Genomic DNA, 25,124 nt, shown 5'->3' with positions numbered 1-25,124 from the left:
ATTACAAGTACCTGGCAAGATCCCAAAACAATACAATACATTTTATGCTGCTTATTTTCCTTTAATTCAGTTTTACCTTTTATTTTTCTAGTTTTTCAGCACTTTGTTTCCTTTGCTTTTCGCAGCTGGCTAAGCTCATTTTTAGGCCTGAGCCCTGACCTCAGTTGAACACTGCCCCTATTTTTTGTTCAAAATTGAGAAGTTTAATTTGGTTGAGATCCTTTTTTCAATGCCTCAGAAGACCCCTAGTAGCTTCAAGAGGTGCGTCTAATGTAATCAGGTGATTTCAGTAACGGACATGCACTCATGGTACATCCCAGTGCCTTGGACCTAACCATGAGCCTAACTCTTGTTATCTTTGTTTAAAAATGTAGCTGAGGACAGAGGGCATCTCAGACCCAACAGGAGAAACTGTTTGGCTCCTCATAGACCGGTGCCTCGACCTTGATGGCTGAGGCGGCTTTTTCATCCACTGGGAGTGCATCGGCTCTGGACCGGTCAGCATTGGACCCAACACCAAGTTGCCATATGGATTCGATGTCCTTGGCACCAAAGGGCCGTGATGTTGAGTGGGGGAAGTCCAAGAAGCACAAGCATCAGTCCTCTTCGCATGGTGCCAGGTTCACTGGGACATCGGCATCCCTGATACCTAAGAAGCGCCATCACCAAGAGGAGCGCGCCTCTTCTTCGGAAGAGGTGCCGGTGTGCGAGTCTCAAATCAGCTTGGTCCCCACTTCCAGTTCAACATGGACGCCTTCTCAGACTGCCACCTTACTGGCTCCCAATCCTTTGCCGATGCCTTCCTTCAGTGAACTGTTCTGAGCCATGCTCAGGAAGGAGCTGGTGCAGATGCTGCTGCAGCAGCAGCAGACTGCTGAGCATCGAGGGCACTTGCGCTAGCAGCAGATCAGCCCCAGCTGCTTTTTGAGGCTCCTGTGTCTTTGCAGACATCTTTGGCACCGGAACCTCAAAGGGTGTTAACGTTGATCTCAATGCATATGGTGCCGCTCTTGATGTCTAGGAGGAAGCTTCCTACCTCAGTGCTCCTTGGGGCGAGACAAGGTTCCACTGAACCGAGGCAGAGACTCTCCCAGTGCACTCAGAGTATGAGAGAGAATCTGGTTGAGACTGCTCATGGGAATCTGAGGAGGGCCCACATATTTCTCAGAGGTGGAGTCATATAGTATTTCCTCTGATTGCTCCCTTCTGCAGCAGAGACAGAGTTTCCAGCTGAGGGTTTCTTTCACCAGATTTGTCAAGGAGATTAATTCAGCCATACCTTTTAAGTTGGAAACAGAGGATGATCTCAAGGCAGAGATGTTGGCTGGCCTGGAGTATGAGTTTCCACCTAAGGAAGGAGTCATGGTACAATTGTACCCTATCCTTAGAGGTGCACTGATGAGGAACTAAGAATTTTCCCTCTTAGTGCAGGTTGGCACCAAAGAAGGTGGATATGCAATATTGTATCTAAAAAGCTCCTGGATTCGCCCAATTACCACACCACTCACTGATGGTCAAATCCACCCTCAATGAGCTAGCAACTCCAGGGCTTCTGCCTTGGTGCCCCCAGGTAGGGAGACCAAGACTCTGGATTCCTGCGGGAGGAAAATGTTTGAGGCCTCGATGTTCATTGCCCATATCCAGTCCTACCAGCTCTGCACAAGCCTATACTTTCAGTCCCTTGTCCACAGTACACTCAGTCTGGCGGACTCTTTCCCACAGAAGCAAGCCGCTGAACTTTGTCAGCTGGCTAAAAAGCAGTTGCAGTATAGGAAAAATCTGGCCAGAGGAGCATATGACTCTCTTGATGTGGCATCCAGACTGTCCGCCATGGATGTGGGGATGCGCAGATTCATGGCTGCATGGGTTAGCGGATGTTCTGTGCTGAGGGGACATCTTGTTTGGAAACAAAGTGGAACAGGTCGCTGACCTCATCAAGAAACATGCAGATAGTATCCAAAAACTATCTTGGTACCATCCAGCTGCACCCTCCACCTCTCGGAGGTTTTCCATTGGGTCTAGGCGGCAACCCGATTACTCTGTGGCATAGGTTCTACCCACCCTTCCACTCTGTCCAGCAGTCCCAGGGCCAGTGTCCCTGGGCTCGTCAACCTTGTCCTCGGAAGAGTAGCTGGTGCCCTAGTCAAAGCAGGGGGTAAGCTCCTGAGTGACTCCAGGAGAGCATAGGCACACTGAAAGTAACCATCCTGGATAGTATTCTGATGGGGGGGGGGGAGGCTGAATTGTTACCATCATAGGTGGCCCTTGTAACCTCTGACCATTGAGTTTTTCAAGTAGTCCGTGTCTGTTACACCCTACATTTGTTACCTTCCTCACTTGCGGTGCGGTCCGCACGGGTGGTTCACCTCCAGTCTCGGTAGCGATGGCCGGCCATGTTGGCGGTCAGGGTTGGCCATGGTCGCTTCGGTCTCGTGGCTGGCCATGCCGAGTCTCATGGCCGGCCATACCGGCTCGCCTCAGAGGGCCGGCCACGCGGACGCTTTCCGGTAGCGGTGGCCGGCCTGATTAGCTGCAGCCTCGTGGCTGGCCATCCCGATTCGGCTGGTAGGTCGACCATGCGGACTGTCGGCGTTTGGGGAGGTGTGGCTTCTGGCTCAGTCCTTCGCCTCTGATGGTACGGGATTGGCCGCTCCTTGCTCTGCTCCACCCCCTCCTAGCAGCCAGCCAACCCCGGATCATTCTCCCAGCTGATTGTGGTTACTGCCGACGAGGGAACTATTTAAGAACCACAGTCGCCTTCACACTTTGCTTCGGCTTCTATCGTTATAGAGGTTGGTGCTTGTGATTGAGCGTTCTGCTGTCTACTTTGTTGTTTGCCCTGACTACTGAACCGGACCTGACCATTCTCTGTTCTGCTGCCTGCCCTGACTCTTGGATTGGACCTGACTATTCTCTGTTCTGCCTGCCCTGATTCTTGGATTGGACCTGACTATTCTCTGTTCTGCTGCCTGCCCCGACTCTTGGATTGGACCTGACTATTCTCAGCTTTGCTGCCTGCCACAGCCGGCGGCTGTGCAACCCTGCTGGTATCCAGAAGTCCTCGTGGCCACCTGCACCTGGGTCTCAACTCCTGGGAACGGTGGTCGCTCCCCAGGTGAAGCTAGGGGTTGTTCGGCTGCCTGACCGAGTACGGCGCTCTTCTTCAGTCCACCGTGCTTTGTCAAGGCACAAGGACTCACTACCACAGTATTGCAGTCATCATAACAACATTGCCAGCAAAACCCACCAAATTGCCCACCTGAGAGCATTGTCACTTAGCTCAAGCAGGTCCTCGTAGTGGAAATCTCCACCCTTCTCAAGGCCAATGCAGTTGAACCCATTCTACCTAGGAAATAAGGAAAGGTATTCTATTCCAGGTACTTTTTGGACTTAAAAAGACAGGTGGACATTGTCCCATTGTAGACCTAAGGGCCTTGAACAAATTCCTGGTCAAAGAAAAGTTCAGGATGATTTCCTTGGGTACCCTTCTCCCCATGGTTCAGTCAAACAACTGGATATGCTCTGAGGACCTAAAGGACACCTACCCCCACATTTCAGTACTTCCCAGTTGCAGGAAGTATCGCAGATTTTGCATAGAGAAACACCACTACCAGTTCCACGTACTGCCATTTGGCCTCGTGTCCACAACTAGAGTGTTTACCAAATGTCTAGCAGTAGTAGTGGTGTAACTATGTAGGCTTGGAGTGTATGTGTTTCCCTGTCTGAATGATTGGCTGATCAAGAGTACATCACAGAAAGGGGCATCAGAGTCAATGCACCTAACTATTCGGGTATTGGAGCTACTTAGGGTCTTACCTACTCCTGGTCCAATGATTCCAGTACATAGGAGCCCTGCTACATACTTTGCAGTCTCGATCTTCCTTCTACAGGCCAGGGCGGATACCTTATCAATGCTCATCTCGCAGGTTACAGCTCGGCAGATTTTGAGATTGATGTGCCACATGGTCTCGACAGTGCATGTCACTCCCATAGCATATCTCCATTTGAGAGAAGCCCAGAGGTCCCTAGCTTCCCAGTGGTCTCAGACGGTTGAGAACCAGCAGATGTCATCCAGATTCCTCCAGAGTTGACTCATGCTCTTCTCTGGTGGACAGTTCAGATGAATTTGACTGTGGAACTACCATTTCAAATTCCACCTCCGCAAAAGGTGCCAACGACAGATGCATCCATTCTGGGCTGGGAAGCTCATGTAGATGGGCTTCACACTCAAGAGATTTGGTCTGTTCAGGAAACAGATCTTCTTATCAATCTCCTCAAGCTGTGGGCCATATGGATTGCTCTAAATGCTTTCAGAGATTGGCTGCAGAACCAAATTAACCTCATCCAAACAGACAACCAGGTTGCAATGTTTTATGTGAACAACGGGAGGGGGGGGGGGTACAGGTTCCTATCCATTGTGTCAGGAGCCAGCAGGGATATGGCAGCGAGTCCTCCTTCCTGGGATGGCCCTCCGGCCCACTTACGTTCCGTGAAAGGATAACTACCTGATGGACAGACTGAGCATGGTTTTGCAACTGCACGAGTGGTCTCTCAATGTGAACATAGTCTGAAAGATCGTCCGAGAGTGGGACACCCCCTCGGTGGAACTTTTTGCCACTCACCTCAACAACAAAGTCCCCCAATTCTATTCTAGACTTAGATCACATGGCAGGCTAGCATCAGATGCCTTTCTCCTGCTTTGGGGGTAGGGTCTTCTGTATGCGTATTCTCTAATACCCCTTATAAAGAAGACTTTGCTGAAACTTAGGCAAGACCTGTGAACCATGATCTTAATCGCCCCATATTGACCCATATAGATCTGGTTCTCTCTTCTGGAGTTATCCTCTACAGAACCTTGGTGATGGGAGCGTTTTCCAACCCTCATTGTGCAGAACAAGGGGTCTCTTCTGCATTCCAACCTCCAATCCTTGGCCCTCATGTCTTGGATGTTGAGAGCGTAGAATTTGGAATCTTGGCTTGCTTGCGGCTGTCTCCTGTGTCTTGCTGGCTTCCAGAAAAGACTCCACTAGATGGTGTTACTCTTTTAAGTGGAAGTTTGCTGTCATGTGATGGCAAGGCCTTTGATCCCCTCACTTGTCCTAAAACCAACTCTGTAAGGATTCATCTCAGTGCGATTAGTGCTTAGCATCACCATGTGGGAGGTATGCCCGTGTCTGTACAGCCTGTAGTGCACTTCATGAGAGCTTTACTTTTGACAAAGCTCCATGTCAAACCTCCAACAATGTTGTGGGATCTCAACGACATTGTCCTCGGCTCCTTTTTGAGCTGGATTCCTGTCATTACTACTACTACTGTTTAGCATTTCTATAGCGCTACAAGGCGTACGCAGCGCTGCACAAACATAGAAGAAAGACAGTCCCTGCTCAAAGAGCTTACAATCTAATAGACAAAAAAAAAAAAAAAAGTAATCAAATCAATGTGAACGGGAAGGAAGAGAGGAGGGTAGGTGGAGGCGAGTGGTTACAAGTGGTTACGAGTCAAAAGCAATGTTAAAGAGGTGGGCTTTCAGTCTAGATTTAAAGGTGGCCAAGGATGGGGCAAGACGTTGGGGCTCAGGAAGTTTATTCCAGGCGTAGGGTGCAGCGAGACAGAAGGCGCGAAGTCTGGAGTTGGCAGTAGTGGAGAAGGGAACAGATATCCATGGAGTGGAGTGCATGGGAAGGGGTGTAGGGAAGGACGAGTGTGGAGAGATACTGGGGAGCAGCAGAGTGAGTACATTTATAGGTTAGTAGAAGAAGTTTGAACAGGATGCGAAAACGGACAGGGAGCCAGTGAAGAGTCTTGAGGAGAGGGGTAGTATGAGTAAAGCGACCCTGGCGGAAGACGAGACGGGCAGCAGAGTTTTGAACCGACTAGAGGGGGGGAGAGGTGACTAAGTGGGAGGCCAGCAAGAAGCAGATTGCAGTAGTCTAAACGAGAGGTGACAAGGATGTGGATGAGGGTTTTGGTAGAGTGCTCGGAAAGAAAGGGGCGGATTTTACGGATGTTGTAAAGAAAGAAACGACAGGTCTTGGCGATCTGCTGGATATGAGCAGAGAAGGAGAGAGAAGATTCAAAGATGACCCCAAGGTTTCGAGCTGAGGAGACAGGGAGAATGGGAAAGCCATCAACAGAAATAGAAAACGGGGGGATCGGGGAGGTGGGTTTGGGGGGGAAAATGAGAAGCTCGGTTTTGGTCATATTTAATTTCAGGTGGCGTTGAGACATCCAGACAGCAATGTCAGACAAGCACGCTGAAACTTTGGTTTGGATGCAAGGTGAGATATCAGGGGTAGAAAGGTAGATTTGGGAGTCATCAGCATAGAGATGGTAGGAAAAGCCATGGGATGAGATTAATGAACCAAGGGAAGAAGTGTAGATAGAAAAGAGGAGGGGACCAAGAACAGAACCCTGAGGTACGCCGACAGGCAGAGGGATAGAAGTAGAAGAGGATCCACCAGAGTGAACACTAAAGGTGCGGAGGGAGAGGTAGGAAGAGAACCAGGAAAGGACAGAGCCCTGGAATCCAAGTGAGGACAGGGTATCGAGAAATATGCTGTGATTGACAGTGTCAAAAGCAGCGGAAAGATCAAGAAGAATGAGGATGGAATATTGACCTCTGGATTTAGCCAGTAATAGGTCATTGGAGAAAACCAGATTGTAGTGGGTCAAGAATAGCATGTGAGGAGAGAAAATCAAGGCAGCGGCGGTGAACAGCATGCTCAAGTAATTTGGAGAGAAAAGGAAGGAGGGAGATGGGTCGGTAATTAGAGGGACAAGTAGGGTCGAGTGAAGGCTTTTTAAGGAGAGGTGTGACCACAGCATGTTTAAAGGCAGCAGGGACAGTCGCAGTGGAAAGTGAGAGGTTGAGAATGTGACAGATAAAAGGAATAAGAGCAGAAGAGATGGCATTAAGAAGGTGGGTGGGAATGGGATCAGAGGAACAGGTGGTACATTTTGAGGAAGAAAGGAGAAGTGTAGTTTCCTCAATAGTAACTTCAGGAAAGGAGGAAAGGGAATGAGGGGAAGGAGAGAGAGGGGAACAGACTAGTGGAGGGAGAGTGGTGAGGTAGAGAAAGCAAGGTTTATCTTTTGAACCTTGTTGTGAAAGAATTCAGCAAGGGTCTGAGGAGATAATGAAGGGGGAGTTGGGGGAGGGGGCACCTTGAGGAGAGAGTTCAATGTGGTGAAGAGAAGTCGAGGATTAGAGCCAAGAGAGTTGGTCAGTTGGATATAATAATCCTATTTGGCACGTAAAAGAGCAGATTGGAAGGAGGTCAGCATGAACTTAAAGTGTAAGAAATCAGCAAGGGCCCGAGATTTCCGCCAGAGGCGTTCGGCGGAGCGGGTACAGGAACGTAGGTAGCGGATATTAGAAGTCAGCCAAGGTTGGGGTTTTGTACGCCTTACAGGGCGGGTCATCAAAGGTGCAAGAGTGTCTAAGGCAGAGGATAGAGTATTGTTGTAAGAAGAAACAGCCTCGTTGACAGACGTGGATGGTGCCACAGTAGAGAGGAGGTTTGAAACATGGGAGGATAGAGATGAAGGGTCAATATTGTGAAGATTCCTAGATAAATTAGATAAGATAGGACGGGACTGGGAGGGAAGAGATTTAAGTGTGAAAGTTATAAGATGGTGATCAGAGGAGGGAAGATCAGAGGCAAGGAAACTAGAGGGTGAACAGTTGGAGGAGAAGATGAGATCAAGACAGTGACCATTTTGATGAGTGGGGGAGGTGGAGCATAGTTGGAGATTAAAGGAGGATGTTAAAGCGAGTAACTAGGAAATATAAGAGTTGGAAGGATCATTAGCAGGAATATTAAAGTCCCCAAGGATGAGAGAGGGGGAGGAAGGATCATGGAAGAAGGCAAGCCAGGCATCAAGGTCACTGAGAAAGGATGAAAGGGACTTATCAGGGGGACAATAAATGACCGCTATTCGAAGAGGCAGAGGAGAGAAAAGGCGGATAGAGTGGACTTCAAAAGAGGAAAAACAGTGAGATTGAGATGGAAGAAGGGGTTGAAATCTGGAGGAGGGAGAGAGTAGTAGTCCAACACCGCCCCCACGGCCAGCAGGTGAGGAGTATGTGAAAATAGATAACCGCCATGGCACAGGGCTGCGACTGAAGCAGAGTCATCAGGGCAGAGCCAAGTTTCTGTTATGGCGAGCAGATGGAGGTGACGCGAGATAAAGAGGTCCTGGATATAGGGGAGTTTGTTACAGATAGAGCGGGCATTCCATAGGGCGCAAGAGAAGGGCAGAGAAGAGGGGAGTAGAGAAATAGAGATGAGGTTAGAGAGGTCGCGGTGAGATCTGTAGAGTTGGGATAATAGTTGGTATGGGGGGCCAGGATTGGGATTGAGGTCACTGGCTGAGAGTAAGAGAAGGAGTAAAAGAGAGCGGAGGAGAGTAGGAGAGGTGTGGCCACGAAGGCGTTGAAGGCGAGAGGTATTTAGGTGGAATGGGGAAGGCAAAATGGACGGAAGAAAGAGGCGGAGATTAAAAGCCAAGAGGGAGGAAGAGGGTAGGAGAGAAGGTGAGGTGATGAAGTCGATGGATGGGCAGTGAGTTCCTGTAGCGGAGAGAGGTAGGGGGTGAGGGAAAAGATTAGGAAGGGACAGGGCTAGGAAGAGAATGTGAATAGGGGCCATAAATGACTGAGGTACTTTAGCAACTGGGAAAAAGATTAGATGTAAAGAGAAAAATGCCCCGGCGTGCGGCACCTAGAGCGGAGGCCCTGAGTGGATCGGAGTGGACCTGGGTGTCACCCCGGAGAAGGCTGTAAGGATATGCAGATGAGCTGCAAGTCCTCCACAGCACCTGAAAGGCAGCCGGTGGTAGAGCTGGGCACCTCTCAGCTGAGGAAAGGCTTACCAGGGGTTAGGCCAAAGCCAGCATTCCTCCCCCTGAGGGACTTGACCTGTAAGGTCTTGTTTTTGGTGGCTCCTAGGGTCAGAGAGCTTCAGGCAGCTGGTTCAGTCAGGCAGTCCTGCAGAATTTGGTGTCTAGAATCCAACTCCCCCCCCCCCCCCCCCCCCCCCCCCCCCCCCGACCCTGTTTTGTTCTGTTCCAAGCTGCACCTCCACAACATAGTTCTCAAATGGTTTCATGTTGATTGAGTAGAGGCCTCAACATTTCAAGTTCCTATTGTCCTAGCATTGTTGTTTTCAGTGAGCCTGGTAGCTAGGGATTCCCAGCTGTGAGAATACAATGGCCCACTTGTTCTCGGAGAAAGCAAAGTTACTCACCTGTAGCAGATGTTCTCCGAGGACAGCAGACCAAGTATTCTCACATATCCTCCCACCTCCCCTTGGAGTTGCATTCTCTAGCTTTTTATAATAACTGAGTGATCTGAGCTCATGCGTTGGGTGGGAAGGCACCAGCGCAGACGCAGTGGGACATTGCTAGAATTTTGTATAGCTCGCTAGTCAGCGTCCGCACCAGGCTCCATTGGATAATGTCACCTGCATGTGAGAATACTGTTGTCCTCAGGAAAACATCTGCTACAGGTGAGTAACTTTGCTTTTTTGAGGGAACATGTCACAGTTCAGTGTCAGAACTGTGATGCATCAGTAGCCTAGGTGAGATCAGCCTCTATGGAGGAAATTTGGAAAGCTGCCACATGGTCATCTGTTCATACATTTACAGGCCACTAATATGTGGAAAAAGATTCCCAATGCAAAAGTAGGTTTGTCAGTCGGTCCTTCTCAACCCAATTCTGTCTCCCCCACTTTTCCCCATTGTAGGCCTTTTTTTTTCCTGTTCCAGACTTCTGCATTTTTTTTTCATTTGTTCATAGCTAGAGATGAAGAGATAAAGATATCTCTATCACGCTCTATCAATATCTGTAAAGATACAGATATCTATAGAGATCAATAGATGTATAAAGGCTGATTGCCCCATAAAAATGTTGGCATCTTACATTGCAGTTTGTTATTTAGTGATCCACTTTTTCAGTTGAACGCAGCCTGTAACTAAAAATTCCCATGCTGTGAGGACTGGATACCCTACTTGTCTGCAGAGAAAACTAAGTTACTTACCTGTAGCATGTTTTCTCTGTGGACAACAGGATACAATTCCTTATACTCGCCCACTTCCCCAAGGAGTTGTAGTCTGTGGTGATCAAGTGTGACAGTAGGATGAAGTGACTCAGAAAGCTTCTAGTAGTTACTAAGCTGAAGAAGCTTTCCTGTGTGGGTTCTGTCAGTGACATTACCCACACTGTAAAGGTTTGTACCCTGCTGTCCATGGACTTCACTGCTCCAGGTAAGTAAATAACTTGTGCCTCGATAATCGAAGGTAAATGTGGCCACTAGCACCGGACTAGTGCCTGCATTTACCAGCTCAGTATGATCAGAGGGGTCTGGCGTGAGTGCACCTGGGAATACTGCAGAGCTCATTATATTATATTTAAATGTAGGCGGTATTCCACCTATATGATCAGAGCACTGTGTTCTTATTGTACGGGCGGAATAGCGCCTTAACCCTACGCTAGCTTGGAGCTAGCGTTGGGGTTAAGGTTCTCTTATCCCTCCCCTCCTCTGCCCATCCAGGCAGCTTAGGCTGCCACCGTCAGTCCTGGATGTCCGTTGGACCCCCCCAGAGGCAAGGCCCTGGTGGCCTGGTGCCCCCCCAATCCTCCAGACACCACCCCCCCCCCCCACCTAACACCCTCCCCAAACAGAAGAGAGGGTGACCTCCAACCCACACCTGGTGGTGTAGCGGCCCCTCTCCCCCCCCCCAGTGGTATAGTGGCTCTGAACTCCCCTTCCCCCGGTACCTTCACATGCCAGAAGAGGGAGTAGCACTCCCTCCTCCTTCCAGCACCGCCTCCAAAATTGAGGCACCCTGCTCAGCGCATCCCAGGATGCACTGAGCAGGGCGCTGCCATTTCAGATAAGGTGCTGGCATTTTGGATGCAGCGCTGGGAGGAGGAGGAAGTGCTACTCATTCCTCTGGCATCTGAAGGGTACAGATGGTTTAAGGCTGCTAGACCACCAAGTGTGGGCAGGAGGTCCAGTGACCTCCAGCTTTCTCTTGTGTTTGGGGGGGGGTGCTAAGGGGGCTGGAGGTCCACTGCACCTCCAGCCCCCCTCCTGTGTCTGTGTCCTGGGGGGGGCATTAGGCCATCAGGGCCTTGCCTTTGGGGGGGTCCTCCTGACCTCCAGCCCCTTGGAATATTTGACAGGTCCAGGCTTTTTTTTAACATAAATAAATAAATGAGCCCCATAGTGAGCTGCCTTGTCTTCAGCGAAAGCTGAGTTGCTTACTTGTATCAAGTTTCCTCAGAAGACAAGAGTTTGACTGGTGAACTGTTGTGTTGAGAGAATAGTTATTATAAAAGCAGTTTTGCTTTATTCATTTTGAACCTGTTGGTACATCTGGGATTGGTTTTAGTCTCCACCCCCTCCCCCAATCCCCAATATATGGGTAAAGCTTCCAATCATATTACTCTAACTAGTTGTTCGCTTTTATGTATTCCTTTCAAATGAAGATGATATTTTATATAATACATTTCTGCCAAATGATATCAATCGAACATGTGTATGGTTCAGTTTTACTAAACTGAAATGGAATTTTAGTGAACTTTAAGATTTTGTGCTGTAGCCTTTTATTCATTTGAATGGTGATGTAGTATGTAAACAAATTTGGATATTGAAATGTGTTGCTGTGAGAACAAATGAGCCAGCAGAGAAGCACAGATTTGTTTTTTTTTTAATTCAGTGTATGTTGGATCTTGTAGGTTATTACATATTATTTTAAATAAAATAATCTTCTAACTGAGTTATAATTGACATCCACTTAACTAAGAGGCTTTATACTGCTCTTGATATTTTAATACAACATTCTAGTTTGTTGATTTCTGAGATATTTTTAAACTATCTTTTTGCTTCTACAGTAAACATATGAACTGTACTCTGTTTCCCTTCATTCTAGCCCAGTTTTCTTTTCCTTATTCTTTCTGGAATTTGGCTGTTTGCTGTGTGTTTTTTAGGTTGCATTTTTTGGGATGTAGTGTTTTTCTTTGTGTGGATTTCTAGAATGTTTTTAAGTACTTGAAATTCTATTTATGTGCACTTTTTTCTTTGGATGGCCCAATAAAAGTCTTAATCAAATAGCCTGGTAAAGGAAAATATGGCCTTCAAGCCCTTCTTGCATAGTGTTCAAATATATGTTGGAATTTACTTTTTATTCATCATCATTAATAGGAACAAGAATTTCTGCAAAAACAACAACAAGAGCTCGATGGCTCACTCAAGAAAATCATCCATCAGCAGAAAACAGAGTTGGCTAATATTGAACGAGACTGTCTGAATAACAAGCAACAGCTCATGAGAGGTATCTGTGATTGTCTCATGTATTTCTTCAGTTCTCAGCAGTAGAATTTACCAGCTTGCTTATTCACAGAAAATGTACCAGACTATTTACAGTTATGTATAATACTATTTAAAAGAGTATTTTGGTATTTTTATTTTTTCTATTTTTATTTAGCTTATATGTTTTTACTGGTAGCTCAAAGAGCATTCCATTCAGATACAGTAGGTATTTTTCAATGGGTTTACAATTTGTATTTATAAATGAGACAACAGAGGGAATTGAACTTTTATGTTGTTGGTTCTCAGCCTGTTATTATTAGGCTGCTATCCCATTCTTATTATTCCTTTGTACTACTTTTTTCTCCAGTGGACCAAAAGCAGTTTTCATAATTAAAACCCACAGAGTATATCGATCTTAGCAGAACACCAAGCTAGAAACAGAAAGGAGGAGTGGCCTAGTGGTTAGCGTGGTGGACTTTGGTCCTGGGGAACTGGGTTCGATTCCCACTGCAGGCACGGGCAGCTCCTTGTGACTCTGGGCAAGTCACTTAACCCTCCATTGCCCCAGGTACAAATAAGTACCTGTATATAATATGTAAGCCGCATTGAACCTGCCATGAGTGGGAAAGCACGGGGTACAAATGTAACAACAAAAAAAAAAGCCAGGCAGGGACTACCTCTATCACGCAGTATAATAGCTATTCCTTAGCGTCCCTCCGGACAGCCCCAGAGCTTGACTGATGGGTTGTGCACGCCTTCCACAAGTGGAGACTGAGAATTCTGACTCATCCCAGTGAGCCAATAAGAGCCCTTGCTAACAAGAGAAGACTCCAGTATTCTCAGTCTCCAGCAAGTGGAAGGTGGGAACCCTAACAGTCTCTCTTCTTTCTGTCTTTAGTTAAAAAAAAAAAAAAAAGGAGTTGACTTGTCTGTGCACCTACTCCTGGGACCCTAGTTGAGAGGCAGAGGTCCGCGGGGGGCTTCTTGTGGCCTTGGGGGTGTTACACCCAGAAGGCTGGGTCCCTCCCCCCACTTTCTCCCTGCTTTCTGACCCTGTGTATGGGTCCTTAGCACTCAGTCTCTTCAGGGGAAGAGTTCCTGAGCCTGGGAGAGGCAGCCACTTATTTTCTTATGTGTGTGTGTGTGTGTGTGGGGGGGGGGACATACCCAGCTGTGAACAGGCAAAGGGCTCTCCTTTTTTTGGCTCCCAGTTCCTCTAAGCTCTACCCTAAGCCGGTACTTAGCTACACAAGAGTACTTTCTGGAAGCATTAAATGAGTGCATCCCCTTTAATGCACCCATATGGGGATGAACTTTCTGACAAGGTAACTTCTTTTGAAGTCTTGTGGCAGGAGCTGACATCAGCAGAGTATGAAATGTCCACAGTGGATGGATCCAAGTCATCTGTAGCCTCTTGATACCACCTTGACTAGCACATGAATTGCAGTCTCATCAGGTCATGTTTTTTATCTACCTTTTACTTTGTCTTTACCACATCTTCCCCAGTCTCTTGGTCCAGTGGCAGTGACGGGTATACTCCCGGATTCTATATAGCGCGCCTAGAGATTGCGCTGAAATCCAAGTGTATTCTATAACAGCGTACATAACTTAATTGGCTTAACAAGCTAATCAGCATTGATAACAGCTCTTAACAAGCAACAATGAGCACTAATTAGAATTTACATGCACAACTCACTAAGCGCATTCTGTAATGCAGTGCGCCTAATTTATTTGTGCAAGCAAAAAGGTGCTGTTTATAGAATACGCTTAGTTGGCACAGATTTCTGTTCTGATTTTTTTTTTTGGTGCCATATATAGAATCTCCCCCAAGTTTATATTCTCTCAGCATGTTCCTAAGCTGTTGCAGAATTACATCAAACAAGGGCCATTAGACCCATTCCTTCCACCCCACCAACAGATTTGAACTTAACAGTATTACATCTTTTAATAAGTGGCATATTATCTTTCTTTTTTCAGTTAAAAAGTATCATACACGAGTATTAAAATCATCAGATACTAAAGAAGTTTCCATATATGTGTGAGTGAGCTAGTTTGAATTTGTTGAAAGTCTAGGACAGGTAAATATAAACAAAGTGGTTCTTTCCAGATATTTCTTTTTGCCTTACTTGAACTGCGCGCCAATGATTCTCAATCTTTCATGATTGATGTACCACTGTCAAAAGTTTAAAATGTCTTACATTTCCTCCATCTATGCAACAATTAAAAATTCACAGCAAATACTGTATTTACACTTGTGTGATATATGAACCTTTTTTGATTGGCATTTAACTGGCCAAATAAAAACAACATAGTAACATAGTAAATGACGGCAGATAAAGACCTGAATGGTCCATCAAGTCTGCCCAACAAGATAAACTCATTTTACATGGTATGTGATACTTTATATGTATACCCGAGTTTGGTTTGATTTGTCCTTGCCATTCTCAGGGCACAAATGTTAGAAATCTGTCCAGCACTGTTCTTGTACTAAATGTTCTGAAGCTAACATCATATTCCCGTAAAATTTACACTTCAGCCCATCCATATCTATTCAGTTATTGTCAGGGCGTAGACTGTAAAAGTCTGCCCAGCACTGGTTTTGCTTCCCAATTACCGCCGTTGCCACCCAATCTCCGCCAAGATTCTGTAGATTCATTCCTTCTAAACAGGATTCCTTTGTATTTATCCCATGCATGTTTGAATTTCATTACTGTTTTCATCACCACCTCCTGCGGGAGGGCATTCCACGTATCTACGACCCTTTCCTTGAAAAAATACTTCCTGACATTACTCCTGAGTCTGCTCCCCTTCAACCTCATGTCCTCTAGTTCTACGTCTCCGGAAAAGGTCTTTTTGCGGATTGATACCTTTCAAATATTTGAACGTCTATATCGTCACCCCTGTTTCTCCTTTCTTCCAGGGTATACATGTTCAAGTCGGCTAGTCTCTCCTTTTACGGTTTGCAGCATAAATCCCATACCATTTTTGTAGCTTTTATTTGCACAGCTTCCAGTCTTTTTACATCTTTAGCAAGATACGGTCTCCAAAACTGAACATAATACTCCCAAGTGGGGTCTCACCAATGACTTATACAGGGGCATCAACACCTCCTTTCTTCTGCTGGTTATACCCCTCTCTATGCAGCCTAGCATCCTTTTGGCCACAGCCGTCGCCTTGTCACAATGTTTCTTCACCTTCATATCCTCTGACACCAACACCCCAAGGTCTCTCCCCTGAGTCAAGCTTACTAATCTCTCCCCTCGTATTTGCTATCTCTTTTGGGTTTCTGCACCCCAAGTGCATCACTCTGCACTTCTTGGCATTAAATTTTAACTCATTACTTAAAACCAGGAACCTAATCCAATAATTTGTTCTCAATATAACTAATGTACTCAAAAATACAGCACAATATATACAGATCATTAATTTAAATCATAATGATTACTTTTATATAATGTGATTTCATCAAACATTCATTTCAGAAATGATAGTAAACACAATGATAGAAATGCATCTTTTATTAAATCAACTAAACACATTACACCTACAAACCATGTTATAATAATTGCACCTAAAAATCTTGACATAAACACAGTATTGATATAATAAATCCTGCAGTTCATCAACCAATTGTGTCTGCCAAATTGGCACACAACTACCATGGCGATCAAGCACCTGTGTCCCATGCCACTTGGCAGTCAAACACTCGCACTTCAAACTTCTTGAAATTGTAAAATAAATATCCTTGGCACCAACAAAGTGTAAGTTCAAATCTGGCTTTTGCCCACATGTTCTCTCTGTGTTGTATCTTGACTTGGTCAATCAGCGGTGTAAAAAATTCTTTTATAAAGGCCACTCATGCAAGACCACACATAAATCCTTAGCTCAGAGTTTCGGCCTAGCTACATTTCCTCGCACCTTTTCCAAGGTCATGGTTGTGGCAGCCGCCTTTCTTCAGAAGGGAGGCATCAAGGCTTGACGATTGCTTAATCCGAGCGGATTCACAACCCGACAGTCGGGCGGCCACCTCATGAGTTTTGGAGTTCCTGCACTCCCTCGGTTGGGTGTCAATCTTCCCAAAAGCTGGCTAGTGCCCTCTCAGACTTTGGAGTATCTAGGGGTGCTTTTCGATACGGCTCAGGAACGTGTCTTCTTGCAAGAAAGCAGGAGGCTCAAGCTCTGTGCTCAGATTCACTGTCTGTTACGGTCTCCCCGCCCTCGGGTCTGGGATTATGTGCAGGTGCTCGGGTCAATGACGGCATCTCTGAAAGTGATTCCGTGGGCGAGAGCTCATATCCGTCCACTCCAGCATGCTCTCTTGCGTCATTGGTCTCCAGTTTCCCAGGATTACCATCGTCACCTGCCGTGGCTTCCTGTCGTGAGGGAGAGCATATCCTGGTGGCTTTGTCCCAACAGTCTATAAAAGGGAATGCCGTTGGCATCCCCACAGTGGGTGATGCTTGTCACAGATGCCAGCCTCTCGGGGTGGGGTGCACATTGTCTGCACCGAGTGGCACAGGGTCATTGGTCAGAGATGGAGGCGAAGTGGCCCATCAACTGGTTGGAGCTGAGAGCGCTGATGCTGGCCCTCAAGAACTTTATAGATCTCTTGGAAGGTCAGGCGGTTCGTGTTCTCTTGGACAACATCTCAGCGGTGGCTTATATCAGCCACCAGGGTGGCACTCAGAGTGTAGGGTTGGCCTCGGAGGTATCCACCCTGCTACAATGGGTGGAGACTCATCTGCTCTGTCTCTCAGCAGCTCACATTGCAGACCAGTCCATCCGAGCCAATTTTCTCAGCCGTCATCTCCTCGACTCAGCAGAATGGGAATTGGCGATGGAGGTGTTCCAGCTGATCTGTCGACGTTGGGGCACACCAGCAATGGATCTGATGGCCACCAGTCTAAACACCAAGGTCAGCAAGTTCTTCAGCAGAAGAAAAGAGCATGGCTCTGCAGGACTGGATGCTCTGTTAACAACCTTGGCCGAAGTTAGGCCTGTTCTACTACGTCTTTCCTCTTTGGCCCTTAATCGGACATCATCTGCATCGCGTCAGACTTCATCAGGGTCTTGTGATCGTAGTAGCTTCAGATTGACCACGCCGTCCGTGGTACGTGGATTTCATTCAGCTCCTTGTGGAACCTCCTCTTCGACTCCCGGACATTCCCGGTCTTCTACATCAAGGCCCGGTATGCATGGAGGAAGTCTCCCGCTTTGGTCTTATGGCTTGGCTCTTGAAAGGGCGAAGGTGAGGAAGAAAGGTTATGATGATTCGGTCATTGCCACTTTGCTTCGAGCACGGAAGCGTTCTACAAATACAACTTACGCCAGGGTCTGATGCACCTTTGAGGCGTGGTGTGGGGAGCATGCTTGGTCCCCCTTTAAAGCCTCGGTGTCGCAGATCTTGACCGTCAGGATGGTCTGCAGAAGAGGTTGTCTTATAACTCAGGGTTCAGGTCACTGCTCTAGCCTGCTTCTGTGGTCGAGTGGCCAGCTCTTCCCTGGTAGCTCATTCAGATGTGGCACGATTTCTAAAAGGCTCTCTTCATCTTTGACCTCCATTGCGGCGCCCATGTCCTCCTTGGATGCTGAATTTGGTCCTTAGTGCATTGCAGGGCGCGCCTTTTGAACCCTTGCGCTTAGAGTTGGATAAAGATCTCACTCAGGCCCCGTCATGTCAGGAACCCTTCGTTCAGTTTTCTGCGTCTGGCGTTACTCTGAGGACGGTTCCGTCTTTTTGCCTAAGATCGTGTCTGCCTTTCATTTGAATCAGCCACTTTTTCTTCCCTCTTTTAGGAAGTCAGATTTTCCGGAGAACTTTCCACTTCTTCGCCTTTTGAATGTTCGTCGTGCTCTTCTTCAGTACCTTCAGGTCACTAATGAATTTCGTTGTTCTGACCACCTTTTTTTTTGCTGTTGTCTGGTCCCAGGCGCGGTTATGCAGCGTCCAGGGCGACCATTGCTAAATGGCTGATGGAAGCCATTTCTTCGGCTTACCTAGTGAAGGGTGCATTTCCTCCGGAAGCTTTGCATGCTCATTCAACTCGAGCGCAGGCTACTTCCTGGGCAGAAACAGGTAGCCTTCCTTTGGAGGAGGTCTGTCGGGCGGCTACTTGGGCTTCTCAACATTCTTTTGTCAAACACTCTTTTGATGTAGCAACGCAGAGTGATGCTCACTTTGGGGCGACGGTGCTCTCTGGAAGCGGCAGCTTCCCACCCTATTTAGGGGATTGCTTTGTTACATCCCACCAGTTCCTGGATTCATCTGCTGCTGAGGCTAAGGAAGGTAAAATTATGACTTACCTGATAATTTTCTTTCCTTTAGTTGCAGCAGATGAATCCAGGATCCCTTCCCTGTTTGCTGTGCATTTTTCTCTTTGAATTTCAGCTACTGCTGCATCAATTGGTGAAAAAAAAAAAAAAGAGAACAAGAGAAGTGAAGATATTGTTAAGACGACGAGAATCAAGACACAACTCTTTGCTAATGGTTCAATTTGGGCTCATTTGTTTAGGTTTTTGGGTTTGTTTTTTTTAAAGTCCTATTTTATCTGTTGTTGAATTCGACTGTTGCCTTTTTGTTTGGTATGTTTTATTCTCCTCTGCTTGGGGATTCAACATATACTGAAGTGAGAGGGAGCTTGACATCCAGTATAACAGCTTTCTCTTCAGTGTTCTCTATCTCCACCTGCTGGTAGGCGGATACAACCCACCAGTTCCTGGATTCATCTGCTGCGACTAAAGGAAAGAATTATCAGGTAAACCATTCTTCCCGAGGGAAATATTTCGCAACCTGATACAGTCAATGGTACTAAGCCACGCAGACTGCAAAGAACAAATTATAAAGAAACTTCAGACCGTCCAAAACACAGCAGCTAGGCTTATATTTGGAAAAACGCCTTTTGACAGCGCCAAACCACTACGAGAGAAACTGCACTGGCTTCCAATTAAAGAACGTATCGCTTTCAAAATCTGCACGACAGTTCATAAAATTATTTACAGCGAGGCACTGGGATACATGACAGACGTCATCAACCTGCCAACCAGAAACACCAGAAAATCAGCATGATCATACCTAAACCTCCACTACCCAAGCAGCAAAGGACTCAAATACAAATCCACTTATGCATCCAGCTTTTCCTACTTAAGTGCACAACTATGGAACGCACTACCAAAAGTAGTAAAAACTACCCTCGACCACCTAAATTTCCGAAAAGCACTAAAAACAGATCTGTTCAGAAAAGCATACCCCACCGACCCAACATAAAAAACATGGATACCAGTGACATAACGTAACCAAAGACCGTTACTGGACATATCCTAACCCTTCCTCTTCCTCTCTAAGTTCACCCCAGTGGTCTTTACCATACATGTACCTCATTCTACCACAATATTACCTTGCAACTATTCATACCTTGTATTTGTTCATACTGGAATCGGCTAACGCAGCTTACGGTACTATGTAAGCCTCATTCCTGCAAAAAGGTGGGAAAATGTGGGATACAAATGTAACAAATAAAATATTTTACCTTGGGGGTGATAAGGACTGGATGACTGTGTACAAACATGTTTTGAATCTTTTGAAGACAGAGGTAATGATGATAAAAAGACATCTTACTAATATGAGCCAGTACAGTATTTAGGAACATCTTTGCTTATATAAGATTAGTAAATTTAAGGGTAGAGTTGGATTCACATTTAATAATGCAAGCAGAGGTAGCCAGAGTGGTGGTCTTTATTGTTTGAGGACAATCGGGCCACATTATTCTCACATGTGGGTGATGTCATCCGATGGAGCCCCAATGCAGACGCTAAATCACTAGTACTAAAGGTTCTAGCAGCATCCCACCACGCATGCGCTGGTGTCTTCCCACCCGATGCTTCAGCCATGGGTCCCTCAGTCTCTCTTTTTTTTTTTTTTTTTTTTTAATTCTGTGGAGCTGGGGGGACATGTTTACATAGTCTTCTCACGCTGCACTTTTCAAAACATTTTTGCGATATCGTGAGTGCCATCCCTTTCAGGTGTCATCTTTTTAAAATTTATTTCTCCTGATTTCCCTTCCTTGTAATTTCTCCAGTTTTTCGACTTTGTCTGGTTTCCTTTATTTTTCGCAAGTGGCTGCATGCTTAGACCGCAGCCCTGACCTCAGTTTGAATGCTCCTCTTTTTTAATTGTTCAAGATTGAGTAGTTTAATTTAGCGAAAATTATTTCTAGATAAGCTCCTTGCCTCGAGATCAGACCCATGGTGGAAGGGAGAATAGAAACAGTAATAGGAATTGAAACTCCACTGAACTCCATTTTTAGTTCAGGAGTAGCATTCTGCCCATGAGCAGGAGAACAAGAAAAGTGTAGCTGCATATCTGTAATGCCTTTAACAGCAGAAACCTACTTGTATTCCCCCAAATAGGGATAGCTGGACTATCCAGATTTCCAGCACTCTCACACACAGAGCATAAAAGAAAGAATGGCAATGGGGTGGACCTACCCTCAGAGCAATTGGAGGCACCTGACACTGAGATCTCACTTAAAGGGGCACAGGGAGCCCCCTATACCCAATATCAGGCCACTAAGAACTGATATTGGGCCTCTTTCCCATTACAAGGGTAAGCCCTGGAGAACACCTAAGATCTTAATTACTAATCTTCATCAGCAAAGACCCCCCCCCCCCCCCACCAAAAAAAAAAAAGCCTAAAACAGTCGTAGCTCATCTCTACCAGAATATTGACAGTTTTCACTCGATCTTGCAAACTTCATCAGGTCTCTGAGAGGGCTCCAGATGGGGCCTAGCATGTCTCTTTAGGGCTTGCCCCTGGGCCATGCACTTCAGGCTTGGCACACTTTATATCTGATAGTGGGCCTTTAATTTTATTTATTTGCTACATTTGTACCCCACATTTTCCCACCTATTTGCAGGCTCAATGTGGCTTACACTATGTTGCAAAAGGTATAATCATGAATAGAGTAAGAGGTATGGTCTAATTTAACATATTACTGTGTAAGAAATTAGGTAGATAGGTCAATAGAATTATTTACATAACACAAAATAAAACAGGTAAGATATAATGACCAATAGTGATAATGTGATTAACACAATCAAATTAGAAGGGATCAGTATTAGTTGGTTTAGATGTAGAATGGAATCAAATCTGTCAGTTTCTCAGGTTCGGAGCCCGCGGGGATGGGCTCTGGAGCAAACGTGAGCCCTTGAGCTGCTGACGAGGAGCGACAGCAGCAGGCAAAACCCACCAACCAACACTGGGCTAGCACACCGGCACTGGCAAGGACTGCAGGCACCGCCCAGCGAGCCGGAACACATGGACTGGAACCCCCTGGACTGGAGGACACCGGACTGGTCCGCACTGGACTGGAGTACACCGGACTGGTCCGCACAGCTTCACCTGCACTTAGCCACTGACCCTCCCAGGAGTTTGAGCTCCTGAGTTCGAGTGGCGGCAGGACTTACTTGATACAGGATAATACCAGGCCCAGGATACTAGAACAAGCCTGAAACAGGAGTGCTCCTAGGTACTGAATTAACAGAAGTGCTCCTAACAATAACCCAACAGAAGTGCTCCTAACAATAACCCAACAGAAGTGCTCCTAACAATAACCCAACAGAAGTGCTCCTAAGCACTCAACTAACAAAAGGACTTCCTAAGCACTATACTAACAGAACTGCTACTAATAGCACCACTAGGGTAAGCAGGGGAGCCACAGGGAAAGAGCAGGGAACCTAAACACATAAACTAAGACAGGTGCTGCTAAGCACCAAGTCACAGCAGTGCTCTACAACACTAAACTTACCAAGGTACTTCTTAGGGTTACCATTCGTCCGGATTTCCCCGGACATGTCCGGGGCGTCTGGCGGGTTTTGCCTGCACCCACGTTTGTCCGGATTTCTGGACAAACGTGGGCGCGTGCATGCGGTGGGCGTGTGGGCGGGCGATCGGTGCCGTGGGTCTGGTCTCCCGTCCCCTCCCCTTCCTTACCATGTTCCCTGGTGGTCTAGTGATGTCTTCGGGGCAGGAAAGAGCCCCCTCTTTGTCTTTCCTGCCCGGAGCGCTGCCTCCCCTGTCTATCATCCTTCTCAGTCTGGCTGGGGATTCAAAATGGCCGCCGAGAGTTGAACTCTCACGAAGCCGCTTCAACTCTCGGTGGCCATTTTGAATCCCCAACCAGACCGAGGAGGATGCAGCAGGCAAGAGCAGGCAGCGCTCCTGGCAGGAAAGAGGGGGCTCTTTCCTGCCCTGAAGAGAAGACGCTACTAGACCACCAGGGCTAGATAGTAAGTGAGAGGGGGGTATGTGACGGGGGGGAGGGGACTATGTGATGGGGGGGGCGGGGAATAGGGGCGGAACGAGGACCCGAAGGGGGTGTGGCATGGGCGGGGCACGAGGCGGGGCGAGGTAGGGGGCGTGACATGTGTCCTCTTTTTCAGAGGACACAAAATGGTAACCCTAGTACTTCTAAGCACCAAAACACAGAAGTGCTTCCAAAGCACCAAAACACAGAAGTGCTTCCAAAGCACCAAAACACAGAAGTGCTTCCAAAGCACCAAAACACAGAAGTGCTTCCAAAGCACCAAAACACAGAAGTGCTTCCAAAGCACCAAACACAGAAGTGCTTCTAAAGCACCAAAACACAGTAGTGCTTCCAAAGCACCAAACACAGAAGTGCTTCTAAAGCACCAAAAGGGAAAGCAGGGGAGCCACGCGGGAAGAGCAGGGAAGCAAAACACATAAGTCAAAAGTGCACACTGCACTAACACTGACCTGGCCCTATAGCATCACAAATGTTGCAAAGGCCCTGAAGGGAAGAACACCACTTCCTGCCTGATGATGTCACCACTACTAGACACAGGCAGACAGCTAACTCAGCCAACACGCACAGGTGCAGTATAGTGAAGCAATTAGTCATGCTGCTGGAAGCAGCCAGCACAGAGAGGCAGAGCTAGCTCAGAAAGGACAGACAGAAGAAACAGAAGCCAGCTAAGAAGCTGACCACCAGAAATAAGGTACATCTGGGAGAGGTCACGGCCACAATCATGACAAAATCATTAAGGAGGATTTTTATTGTAGGTCTCTTCGAACAGGTGCGTCTTCAATAACTTCCGGAAGGTTGTCAAGTCATGCGTTGTTTTTATAGCATTCGGTAGTTTATTCCGTGATTTTGTGCAGAGATATGTGAAGGTAGACGCGTGTAGTGATTTGTATTTGAGTCCTCTACAATTGGGGTAGTAGAGGTTTAAGAAGGTATGTGATGAACTTTTGATGTTTCATGCAGGTAAGTCAGTTAGGTCTGACATGTATGATGGAGCTTCTCCATGGATGATTTTATGGGTTAAGGTGCAAACCTTGAATGCAATTCAATCTTTTAGTGGAAGCCAATGTAATTTTTCTCTAAGGGGTTTGGCGCTCTCATACTTCGCCTTTCCGAATATGAGTCTAGCTGCGGTATTTTGGGCAGTCTGGAGTTTCTTAATAGCTGTTTCTTTGCATCCTGCGAAAATGGAGTTACAGTAATCCAGGTGGCTCAGTACTAGCGATTGCACTAGTTTGCAGAATACTTCCCTTGGGAAAAAAGGTTTCTATCTTTTCAGCTTCCACATAGCAAAAAAACATTTTCTTTGTCACATTCTTTGCATGGCAATCAAGGGTGAGATTTCGATCAATAGTAACACCCAGAAGTTTTACGTTTTTCACAATAGGGAGAGTGTGGCATGGTGTATTAATATTGGCGTAATTAGTCTTGTTAAACTGTGATGATAACATAAGACATTGAGTCTTTTCTGCATTGAGTTTTAAGTAGGAAAGCATCAGCCCATGAGTTAATGATTTGGAAGCTGATATTAATTTTATCTGTAATTTCTGATAAGTTGCTCTTGAATGGAATGTTTTATTTTTTTTTTTGTTACATTTGTACCCCGCACTTTTCCACTCATGGCAGGCTCAATGCGGCTTACATATTATATACAAGTACTTATTTGTACCTGGGGCAATGGAAGGTTAAGTGACTTGCCCAGAGTCACAAGGAGCTGCCTGTGCCTGAAGTGGGAATCAAACTCTGTTGCCCAGGACCAGAGTCCACCACCCTAACCACTAGGCCACTCCTCCACTGTGATGTCGTCGGCGTAAATATATGGGTTTAGGCCTTGATTGGATAGTGATTTGGCTAGTGGCAACATCATTAAATTAAAGAGAATTGGTGAAAGCAGCGAGCCCTGGTGAAAGCGGTGAACCATGGTGAGGAAATGGTCGACTTAGATATCACTTGATAAGATCTTACGGTTAGGAATTTGTAGAACCAGTTCAATACGTTACCACCCAGTCCAAAGTATTCAAGGATGTTTAATAGAACACCATGGTTAACCATGTCAAACGCACTAGACATGTTGAATTGGAGGAGTAGAACATTATTGCCAGCTGCGATAATTTGTTTGAATTTAGTTAGGAGTGTTATAAGAATTGTTTCAGTGCTTGATTAGCACGAAATCCGGATTGGGACGCATGTAATACTGAGAATTTACTCAAGTAATCATTAAGTTGTTTAGTTACTAATCTTTCCATTAATTTGACTACAAGAGGGATGGATGCAACTGGGCGATAGTTAGTTATGTCATTTAATTTTTTCTTCTGGTCTTTGGGGATTGGAGTAAGTAATATATTACCTTTGTCCGCAGGAAAGGATCCATGTTGGAACATATGGTTTAAATAGGAGGTGAGATCAATTAAAAGAGGAGCAGATTTTATTAAATGACTAGGGCAAGCATCTAGTTTACAATGGGATTTGGTAAATCTGTTGATCGTTT

General features: G+C 46.3%; 1 protein-coding gene across 3 annotated transcripts in view; it reads left to right on the top strand.

Annotated features, from left to right (window-relative positions):
* Positions 1 to 25,124, top strand: part of SLK (STE20 like kinase) — a 322,672-nt gene that overhangs the window by 243,265 nt on the left and 54,283 nt on the right. For 2 of the 3 annotated variants that reach the window (XM_030202789.1, XM_030202788.1), the window contains one exon: positions 12,210 to 12,339. In XM_030202789.1, the coding sequence (XP_030058649.1) occupies positions 12,210 to 12,339 (130 nt within the window). Of the gene's footprint in view, positions 1 to 12,209; positions 12,340 to 13,658; positions 13,774 to 25,124 lie in introns of all 3 variants that reach the window. The other variant, XM_030202790.1, reaches the window with a different exon arrangement.

The sequence above is a fragment of the Microcaecilia unicolor genome, chromosome 5, assembly GCF_901765095.1.
Source record: "Microcaecilia unicolor chromosome 5, aMicUni1.1, whole genome shotgun sequence".
In the NCBI taxonomy this organism is placed as follows: Eukaryota; Metazoa; Chordata; class Amphibia; order Gymnophiona; family Siphonopidae; genus Microcaecilia; species Microcaecilia unicolor.
Note: the sequence above shows the minus strand (reverse complement) of the source record. Positions and strands in the feature narration are given on the sequence as shown.